Genomic DNA, 10,752 nt, shown 5'->3' with positions numbered 1-10,752 from the left:
GTAGAGGTTCACACGCATAGGTCGTTCTGTCTCACGTATATGCTTATTAGTAGATATTTATTAGTTAATAAAAGGCCTTTTTTTTTAATTTTCCACGCAGCATACTGAAAAATAATTATAGTAATATCCAGGAGATCTATATATCTATAATACATTACACATAGATATAGATCTAATGGAATGAGATTCCAGAAATTTACACCTTGCAATTCATCACATCCCAAATTTCACATAAAATCTTATAATAAAATAAGCAACTAGCAAGATTATGGTCGCCAGCCCAAAAATTGTCATATATTTCGTCAGAGGCACTTCCTTGATCTGTGACTTACAATGCGCGCCGAGTCCCACCTAAAACATATGCACACAAAAATCCACGTTACAGAACTCCTTTGAGTGCTGTATACCCATCCCCCAGTCGAATGCACCCAACTCGCCATTCGGTTCTCCAACAATTCGAACATGTCCTCTAAAATCACATGAAGGTTCTCGTTTTGGCCTTGTCGAACGTAGTCTATGGCCAACCCTCCGGCTACGCAGTATATTGCTACGATCTAAGAAATTAATAACTAAATCATCTATCTACATAAAATTTAGATAGTACCTTCCCCCAAGTGGGTTCTGATCTGAGCATGTGGTGCCCTACGGCTAAAAGCACCCCGACGTTCCCTTCACCAGGGGGTGGACCTGTCTGTCTCGAGATATTAGAATATAGTTTAGGGTACATTCTCTCTAATTCTTGACACGCACACAATAAACCTGAAATTGCGTAGTATACCAACGCTTCCTTTAAAGTAAAAGTTTAATTTACAGGGGAAAACATCCCTAACAGTGTTGCTGCAATCAATCATTGTCCCTAGGGCGCTTCTCACCCTCATTAGACCCAGTTTCTTGTCAAATAGTCCGGATTTTTTTAGTTTTGTTCGAATATATAATGAGCAAAGCCCTCGGCCTACTGCTACTACTTCCCCAGGAGGATTAGCTTATAGAGAATTTATCAAATAGGTATTTAAAGCAGGGTTATTAATATGGTAATTTTTACTACTTATTCCAGTCCTCCACCCGATGGTGGTGGAGAGTTTTCTGGTGACTACGTCTCCGACGTTACTAAATCTTCTCCTAAAGGCTGCTTGTGCATCTCCTGAGCCTGATCGAATATCGGAATGTATAAATGGAAACATTATAAATTCGTTTAAGTACCAGTGGAAATTTGCTGTAAAACTGGAATGCTAAGTTTTCGTCTTGGCCTTGAGGCAGGCATGGATTTTCTCTGTATATCTCCCCCTCCGGAAGTAACGGAGACTTCCATGGTGAAAGAACAGCGTTATCTACCAGGGTAGGAAAATGTGGCATGAACCTACAATTTGATAATTCTTAATGTTATTTTTGTAAATAACTTTGTCGTTATATATTTTCAAAGGTGTCGACACTCTTGCTCTAAATAATAAGCTATTAATAAACGGTCTGATACCCAATTAACCCATATTGTTCCATGTTGATCGGAAGTCGAAAATGTACCTTTTAAATGTCGCCAACCGAAAACAATTACTTGAAGATGATTAATATTCCACTTTACCCAAATCGAACATAATCCTCTATACAAGAGCGGAACCTGTTTTGTAGAAGAAATTTTGATTATGCGATTTATACCAGTTCCATGTAAAAAGTATCAAAAACAGATTAACGCAGTGAAAATTTGAAACAATAGCCCCTTGTAACGTCCTAAAAAAATGAACTTGTCTCTAAGTACATGATTGGGGCCAAACATTTCTTCTTGTAACGAATGTGGATTACTTAAGGCTTTCAGATAATACCTCATATAAATCCTTTTAGTAGCTGCTGGTTGATTTAGTTTCACAAATAATAGCAAAGATGAACCCTCCTCTAGGCATCACATGGGTCATTTTAGTTCACATGTACGTTTCTAGCGTTCTTAGTGACGTTAACGGGGTGGATCGCCTGTTTTTCGCCCGTGTACCCCCAGAAGTGAGTTACATTTACCCCGCACCTCCTCTACCACCCGGGCAACTAGACGAGCCTTCTCCTTTACCACCAACCATCTACCTACCCCCGGACGAAACTCAGCCTCCCCACACGGGTTATTTACCTCCATTACCAAGCGATGACACTATAGTAATACCAGCCCAACCTCCGCCTAGCAGCTACCTCCCTCCTCGAAACCAAGACTCGCAACCCCGCCAACTTAAAATAGAGAACATGTCTTGCGTCCAAGGAATTAACTTTAGGGCGACTTTCAGGGTGACTTCTGGCAATCTTCCAGTGGTGGATGATGCACATGAGGAGTGTATTAAACATTTACCGGGGAATTCTTATAGAATCGATCTGGATAGTTTGAATAGTATGCTAAAATGCGGAGTGAGGGGATGTCAAAGTGGTAAAATGGAGGCCGGTGAGGAAAATATGTGTGTGGTTGTAAGGGTGCCGTCGGTGAGAGGGATAAAGCTGCCGGAAGATGAAACTGTCACTTTGATGTGTGTGCCTCAAGAGAGGGTTGTTAGTCAGACTAGGCATGTGAAGTTAGGCAGCAACAAAATACAGTAAGAATTTAAAGAAAATGGTGAAAGCGAAAGGGTCACTTGAGTGATGATTTTTAGGCCAGTATCTAAGGCCAGGTCCAACGATGGGGTGATCGCTACCGGTGGCACCAAAAAGAACCTAAAAACCCGGATTGGAATTTTCAAAAAACGGCCTGGAAGTGGTGTTTTTGACCAAAATGTTCAATCTGATAGTGTAATCGAACTAGGAGAGGAACTGCTGCTTCGAACCGTAGTTGATGAAGGTGACGGTAAGTTTCATCACAATGTTTATACGGGGTATTTAATTTTTTTAATTTTTAACGGGACGATTTATTAATTCTATTAGTTTAAATTTTATGGGTTGTATTAAGTTTATTTAAGTGTGTGCAGTTCAGAATTTAATTTTAATCTGGAAAACGAAGCGAGATGCGGAAGAAATAAAGGGAAACGAAAGTTGCCTTTCTAGCTGTTTTACTAAAAATCGTTATGAAAATTGCAAAAATTTACCAGATGTTACTACTTTTGTACGACATTACGACAGGCCTGCCCTTGGGCATTTTCTGAAATTTGTAGACAAACTTTGATATATCTAAGAGGCACATTACAATATTGTTATTAAATGTCGCATTTTCCTATTAAATTGTTCTAAGCATTTTTTAGATAATAATGAAAAAACTTTTTTTTATTTCGACACACTGAAGTTACCCCTTGGAAATACCTTTATTAGATCAACAATAGTATGTCCAGATGCATTATACCATTAAAATTTCCCTGTACACCATGTATAATTCTATAATATCTCTGCTCTTTATTTAGGATGGAAAAATAGTCTAATAGGGCCAGTACAAATAACAGGATTAAACTCTAAAAAATCGGCTACATTGGTCAATCAGCAGGGTTGCGTAAACCCTGAAATGAAAAGTATCTGCCCTAGACAGGTAGTCCGGATAAATCCCCTGGTCACTGAATTAAACTTTCGGTAAATCAAAAATAAATAAGAAAAAACTTCCTCTCTGGATAATTAACTTTTTTAGGGCTTTTTTATTTCAAGAAGAGCCCCAAGGGGATGAAATGGTGATTTCGGTTAGAACTCAAGGGTGTGTGCAAGCTCAAGACTGTTTGAGGGTATGTATACTGTATTAAGCAAATAATAACTTTGCATAATGACTCTATAAATGATTTGGTAACAACTTAATTGACGATTCAAATGATCTTTATTATATAGGAACACTTGTTCTGCTAATAGACCTAACTATGTTCTTATCTTAATTAAACAAACAATTGAGGTATTCGCTTAACATATAGAGTGTCATGATGCAGGTTTTATTCAAAAACAATATACAGTTTATTCTATTTATTGCACTAAAATATTCATATCATGTTCCATCCTTAGGCGCTGACATACATTCGGAAAAAAAAAACATATTTACAAGGGCTGGCATGCTGCCGGTTTTACATACTAATTATAAAGTGTTAACGAAGCTTTAAAGCTTTAATAGGCACGTCTCAACAAAACCAATTTAGGTTGTTAACTCCAACGCCAATAACAAAATATTTGTGTGCAAGAGTCCATAAAATGGTGACAACAGAATTAATTGATTAAAATATACTTTTTCCAACTATTTCAGGCATCCTGCATTGGGGATTCTAATGTAAGAACCAAACGGAGCTTTATAGAGTCGGACGTAAGGAACACTTCCGAGGGTGTGACAACTTTTCAAAACTGGGAGTTACAAGTGTTTTTTAAAGTCTTACGGGTGGTCAGAGGAGAAATTATAAAAACCAACATTCTGAGAGAAAATGTTAGGAACCGTAATTTTCTTATTTTATGTATTTGTCTTGTGGGAGTCGCTTTCAGTCTAATTATTATTGTTATTCGGAGTTTGTTTCGTTGCATGCGTTTTTGATTTTCGTTATTTCTTAATATATATATCATATAATTCTTGACAAAATTGCGAACTTGTTTTAATGTTAACTACCACTACATTTCTTCATTACATACCTCGTTGATAATTTTCCTGTTACTAATCCACCAAATTATATGTTTTCGCACTTTTCTTTTCCAAGCAAAACATAGAGTGGGATTTTGATTAGATCGGGAGTAATTTTCTTTGTGGTTATCTCTTCTAAGAATCGTCTACAACTGCTGTGCACTCATTATTGTTTAGTTATTGGTATGCTGTGAGTTGAACAAACATCAATATTGAACATTCGTTGTGTGCAGATAGGTTGCTACTAGTACCAAATTTACGATGTTTAATTATTAGCAATTGCCGCCGTTCCTCGTGGTTGGTCGTGTTTTACTAATACTAGATAAGAAAACCTGTTCAAAAGCTCCAAAAGAATTCGATAATGCGTGTTTAAAAGTAATAATAGTTGTGATTTATCCGGAAAAACTTGAGCTTAGAAAATCAGGGATATGCCCATTGGTGAGTATTAAAATCTTTTATTTTTTTAATAATTTGATTAGTTAGTTATTAATTACTATATTCTATAATTTTTTATCGGAAAAATTAAATAAAAAATATGTCCTTCCAATAGGATTGCTTCTGAAGACGCATTCTATCCGCATCCCCAAAGAACTTCTTGGTGAATCTTCCTATGTTTTGTTGGTTGCATACTGAATGTAGCACAACCCGGTTGCCGGATTGTCTATAAATTCATAAGTTTTTAGATATTAACCAGGCAATTTATGTTTTCCGCCACATTATAAAAATGCACATAAAACATCAGATCGTGACAAAACCAAAATTTATTTATTATTGCGATCAAACGACAATAAAAGTATGTGTTTTTAACTATTTACGCACTATTATTTATATTGCTGGATGATCTCATGTGAATGCGGCAACGCCGGCCGCATTAACCATAAAAATTCAAGATGGAGATGAGTGTTTTGTTGTCAAGTTCCCATCTTTGTAGGCTTTGCGGGCAAGAAAATAAGAACGGGATTAATTTATATACCTCAGATGAAAGTTCTGTGGATTTGTACACGTTGGTAAATATTTATCTACCCTTGAAGGTAAGGCGAATTTGAAGCAAGTACGTATTTGATTACATCCGTCACCTTGTATTTTGTTTATCAGTACATCAATCGCTTTCTTTTTTCGTTCGTTATAAGATAGAAAGAGATACAGTATGGCAGGTCTGTCGAGAATTTGAGAGAAAATTTTTTGACATGGCGCTAATTTTTAAATTTTATTCGAAATCAATTTTCTATGGAGAGTGTTAATTAACTTTGTATGATATATGTCTATTCGCACAGGTTCTCCCTCTATTTCTCTAAAACCCCCATATAACATATATTCATGTTACTAAAATTCCATAACGCTTTTTTTACACAAATCCTTTAGGTGGACGAAGACGACGAGTATCCCAAAACTATCTGTCCAGGCTGCCACATTCAACTAGAAAGCACAAAATTGTTTATGGACCTCATTATAGAGGGGCAGACAAAATTACGCAGTTTACTAAAAGCTCAGAAAGCTATCCTGGTTCGAGAAGAAGCAGAGAGAATGAAATTGGAGCAGGCACTACAAAATCACAATACAAATGCTCGAGTTGAAACCTACTCAATACAAAGTGACGAAAATGGTGAAAAGTTCATCATTCAAAGTAAACCTTAAATGCTATTTTTAAAAGTTTTATATTCATTACATACATTTATTTAGTATATACTGACGGTCCCCTGTTTTCTGAAGATCATCCACTGCATTTAAAAGTTGCTGGATCAGATAAACCTAAACGAAGGAAAGGTAGGCCTCGCAAAGAATCAGTAAAAAAAGTGGAGAATGATGAATCTCCACATGAAAAAGAAAAAGCTATAAGTTCATGTATTGTACCAGAAAAAGTAGATCCTATGCCCACAGAAAAATCTCCTGCTGGTCGTTTAAGGAGAAACGTAAAGCCCCCAGCAAGATTTGCAGGAGTTGTACAGGTACCTCTTTTAAAGCATATGTAACTAACATTGTGAATTTATTAAAAATTTCAGGGAAAAGAATTGACTCAAATATTAAAAAATCAGGGAGTAATAGAAAACGCTGAAGAAATAGGGGGATTTGATGAAGAAAAAATTTTTAAAAATAAACCAAAACAGAAAGTTGTGATTGGAAAGGTTGTAGAAAAACTGAATGGAACAGTAGTAGATCAAGAATTGATATTTGGGGACACCAAAAGGGGGCGCAATAAGCGTATTAATTAAAATCGTTTTACATCAATTTAATAATTACTATTTGGATTTTTCAGAAGCAAATAATAAAACATATAGTTGCAAAGTTTGTGCCAAAAAGTTTAAAAACCGCAGTTGGCGTGATTTGCACGAAAAAGCGCATTTAGTTGACTTGAATAAGAGTCAGGCCTGCACACTTGAGGACAGTGAAAAGCAGAGTGAAAATTATCACAGGGAAATTTCCACATCGGAGAATGTGAGTAACAAATTAAATTAAAAAAATTCGGAGCTTAACTAAAATGTTTTCAACAGAACGGTGAAGGACACTTCAAAACTGACCCCAGTGGGGACGTGAATGGACCATTCAGATGTGATATTTGTGACAAGTACGTAGGTAATCAAATTTCCCTTTTCCTTCACGCAGACTTGAGGTTTTTTTAATTTTATAGGACATTTGCTTACTCCTGCACCTTGGATAACCATACAGCAACCCACCTAAAAATATCTGACTCGGGACACCCACAAAAATTTAAATGTAAATTCTGTGAAAAAACGTACCGATTTGCTAATAGTCTTGATTATCACGTAAACATTGCGCATTCAAATAAGAGGTATATATAATTTATATATTTCAAGTATAAGAGTTACCTTCTTCCTTGCTTGTAGCTACGTGTGTCTTAAGTGTAATAAAACCTTTAAACATCGCCAATTGCTGCATCGCCATCAGGCAGTTCATACAGACGACAAAGACTTCAAATGTGCCGATTGTAATAAACTGTTTAAAAGCAAGTATACTTTAGCGGCTCATATGAGTGTTCATAAGGGTGTGAGGTTCGTTTGTTCGGTGTGCGATCAGGAATTTATGCATAAACATTCGCTAATGGTGCATCTAAGGTAAGCGAAAATCAATTTATTTATTTATTTGTAGTTAAATTTTATGTGTCTGAAAATTATCAATGTTTGGTAACAATTTTGTGCTCTAATGAGGTGCTTCTTAGAAATCAGGAAGATTTGCATGACGATTTGAGAAAACATTAATGCTCTGTTGTTGCTTATTTTAATTTAAGGAAATAAAATATTTAAATACACATTCGATGTTTTTCGGGTACTCGTAGAATTCATACTGGGAGCAAACCCTACGAGTGCGTAATATGCAAAAAGAAGTTCACCCAAAGCGGAAATTTAAAGGAGCATGAACGCATTCATACGGGAGAGAAACCATACCCTTGTAGTGTATGCGAATTAAAATTCACGACCCTGACGCAATGCAAGATTCACATGAGAAGACATACGGGTAATTTTTCCCTGTAGAATAGTCGTATTTCTGATTGTATACTCGCTAATAGGAGATCGGCCATATGCTTGTACTCATTGTCCAAAGAAATTCCCATATAAACACGGTTGTGACATTCATATTCGACGTCACCTCGGGGTGAAGCCGTTTAGTTGCAAGCAATGTACGAGAACTTTCACAGATTCTTGGACTTTAATCAGACATGAAAGAACTCATACGGATAACACGAACAAATTCAAAAAGCAAGAATGTAGCAAATGCGATAAGTAAGCTTAAATGGTTTATCAGAAAATTTTCAATTGATTTACATTAATATTTGTTGATTTAATCAATAGATCTTTCTTCAGTAATGCTAACTACAACAGACACATGAAAACCCATTTAAAGAAAAGTGGGGCTAATATGTCTGAGAGTGTTGAATCACGGACATTCCTACCAAAAAGTGACATAAGGAATGAAATCATGGATCAAAGTAGTGTTTCTGAGGTGATATGGTGTTGGGGGAATGATATTGATTTTTTTTATTTGTGTTATTTCAGGATCACGGAGAACTTCAAATTCAAATATTAGATGAAGAAGGCAACACTTTTAGTCTCACCAGTACAAACGGAGAAGCGATTCCAATAGTTTCCTCTGCAAATGACGAATTAAAAGGATTATTACCTGACGGCACTTTCGTTAGTTTCGATATTGTTCCCGATCAGAAAATTTTGGAAGAAACTGATGGGAAAATAAAAGAAGAGGTAGGAAATAAATCTACAAAACATCAGAAAAATAGCATATTTTTTTAGATCGATATTTCTGAGGTAAATCTAGGGGAGTTACATTTCGTAGCAGAAAATTCAAATAATGCAGAGGACAAACCAGCTTTCTTATCGGAAGACGGGAAAGTGTGTTTTATTACCGCTTTTGATGGGTCGTCGTTCTTAAATTGATTTTCATTAATACCTGTTTTGCGGATACCATTTTTACCCCTGAACATTTAGTTTCTTATGATCAGGATGAAAAAAAAAACATTTTTAATTTTGTTTAAACAGGAGTAGGTATATTTTTGTATCAGCAAATTTGACTCCATTTTAATGACATTCAATTTACAATTTTCCTATAAAATTTGGTATTTTTGACAATCATACACTTGTAAAGTAAAAAAGTAGATGTAGAACAATGCAACTAAAGTAATAAGCGGTTTAGAAAAAGGAAATAGAATTTAATTAACCTAATCTTGCTTCAAGTTAAAATTCTGAGTATAATCATATTCTATGGTGGGTATAACTGACTGCATGAACTTTAAAAATATAATTAAATACATGTGAACCCCTAATTCACCTCCCCCATCAGTGACTGTTTGAATGATGCTTTTCATCACCTCTGCGTGTCTGAAAGACAAATTCCAACAAATTTCCATTAAAGGAAAATATCTAAACTTACTTGCAAGGATGGACAGAGGCCATTTTGGGAACACTCAAATGCGGGTGGGATTCCATGGTTACCGTTTTCATAGCGTAATCCTTATTAATGTCTTGAAAGAATTCATTTGTGGTCAGAGGCTCATGTCTCTGTAAAACGTAAATAAATGAAAATTTCGGAATTAAAATGTCAATTCTTACTTCATTGTATCCTGTCAGCCACATTCGAGGTGTTTGGTAATATTTATCGTAAGTTATATGCAAATCATATGTGCGAGTCTTTACTATTTCTCCCTCCTCGTCAGTACTCTTTCCTGCCATTATTGGTTTAACTATTTTGGCAATCTATAAAATCTTCCTCACTTATTTTTGTGGCAATTACAGTTTTTGTCCTACCTGATCATCTTCTAGCATCCCACTTTCTTCAAACTCTTCCATATCAGCTGCCTCTCCTTCCTCATCCTCCCCATCATCATTTTCTATGGAATCTGTTCGCATGGCTGCTTCTTCCATGCTCTCTGTCTGATTTATGAATGAAATTTTGTTATGTAAAACTTCGCTTTTTTTTTACCTTCTCTAAAGTCATCTCAGATATTTTGTCTTCTACCAAAGATGTTTCTTTGTCATAATGGTGTGTATCTACCCATCCATTGTCTGCATCATCGGACTCTATTATTTTCTCCAACTCATTGCAATATTCCATCTGTTCACATCTAAATAATAGGCAAGGTTTAATGAATTTTCAGGAGAGTTTGTTATGAGAAATACCTTTTAGGACATGGCACATGCCGTGTTATTAAAAATTGCTTGTTTTTCGGTAAATAAGGTTTAGTTTTTGATTCGTCCCCTGCAGCCCATTGCCAGGTAGGGCAGTGATGTACTAAATGGTCTCCAGCGGCTACGAATTCTTCGGGGGTTAATACGCCCGTTTCCCGAAACTTGGACTCCTATATAGAAGAGTTATGAGATGTTGATCGAATTCGATAACAATTTTTACCTTTAAAATAGGGGTCAAATATTCACCCACAGCTAAGGCTGTACCTTTTACGCTGTTTATGACGTTCTGCATTGTGTCTTGAAGAACCACTGATTAATTTTAATTCGGAACTGTCTTTTTTTCAAAAGAACATGGTAAAATCCATTTGATACATAAAGAGTAAAAAAAGTTAAGCTAAACCCTAAATGTTTATTAGATGTAAATCCTACAGAACTTTAACCATTTCTGACGTTGACGTTTAAATTTTTACTCCGAGTTTTTGACTTTCAAAAAAAACTATCCGGTTCACGGTTGTTTGATTTCCTTATCCTTCTTAATTCTGTATCGCACTCTCACTCCTTGCAATGAAT

The 10,752-nt window shown here is 35.8% G+C and overlaps 4 protein-coding genes across 6 annotated transcripts; 2 read left to right on the top strand and 2 right to left on the bottom strand.

Annotated features, from left to right (window-relative positions):
- Positions 1-395: 395 nt before the first annotated feature.
- Buffy (BCL2 family apoptosis regulator buffy) lies at positions 396-4,760 on the bottom strand. Its single transcript, XM_066299972.1, has 6 exons — positions 4,540-4,760; positions 1,201-1,357; positions 1,043-1,147; positions 812-982; positions 605-759; positions 396-547 (listed from the first exon to the last, which is right to left on the bottom strand). The coding sequence occupies exons 2-6, from the start codon at positions 1,307-1,309 to the stop codon at positions 533-535; spliced, it is 555 nt and encodes a 184-aa protein (XP_066156069.1). The 5' UTR covers positions 1,310-1,357; positions 4,540-4,760; the 3' UTR covers positions 396-532.
- LOC136348794 (uncharacterized) lies at positions 1,873-3,680 on the top strand. Its single transcript, XM_066299933.1, has 4 exons — positions 1,873-2,558; positions 2,616-2,806; positions 3,354-3,516; positions 3,572-3,680. The coding sequence occupies exons 1-4, from the start codon at positions 1,873-1,875 to the stop codon at positions 3,678-3,680; spliced, it is 1,149 nt and encodes a 382-aa protein (XP_066156030.1).
- Positions 4,322-9,599, top strand: LOC136348806 (zinc finger protein 879-like). Of its 3 annotated transcripts, XM_066299952.1 has the most exons (14): positions 4,322-4,339; positions 5,460-5,559; positions 5,891-6,152; positions 6,209-6,474; positions 6,529-6,727; positions 6,783-6,961; positions 7,018-7,091; positions 7,155-7,316; positions 7,372-7,599; positions 7,821-7,999; positions 8,052-8,265; positions 8,335-8,485; positions 8,539-8,742; positions 8,791-9,599. In XM_066299952.1, coding segments are annotated over exons 1-14 (2,364 nt in total). In that variant the 5' UTR covers positions 4,322-4,337; the 3' UTR covers positions 8,935-9,599. The 3 variants fall into 3 exon arrangements, with proteins under 3 accessions (XP_066156049.1, XP_066156050.1, XP_066156048.1); XM_066299953.1 differs by lacking the exons at positions 4,322-4,339; positions 5,460-5,559 and adding an exon at positions 4,813-4,966; XM_066299951.1 differs by lacking the exon at positions 4,322-4,339 and having other exon boundaries at positions 5,347-5,559.
- Atg3 (Autophagy-related protein 3) lies at positions 9,186-10,641 on the bottom strand. Its single transcript, XM_066299965.1, has 7 exons — positions 10,403-10,641; positions 10,174-10,352; positions 9,977-10,118; positions 9,802-9,927; positions 9,607-9,750; positions 9,428-9,555; positions 9,186-9,375 (listed from the first exon to the last, which is right to left on the bottom strand). Exons 1-7 carry the CDS (start codon positions 10,472-10,474, stop codon positions 9,216-9,218), a joined length of 951 nt encoding a protein of 316 aa, XP_066156062.1. The 5' UTR covers positions 10,475-10,641; the 3' UTR covers positions 9,186-9,215.
- Positions 10,642-10,752: the final 111 nt, after the last annotated feature.

The sequence above is a fragment of the Euwallacea fornicatus genome, chromosome 35 (assembly GCF_040115645.1).
Source record: "Euwallacea fornicatus isolate EFF26 chromosome 35, ASM4011564v1, whole genome shotgun sequence".
NCBI lineage: Eukaryota > Metazoa > Arthropoda > Insecta > Coleoptera > Curculionidae > Euwallacea > Euwallacea fornicatus.
This window is presented reverse-complemented; position numbering and strand designations above follow the sequence as displayed.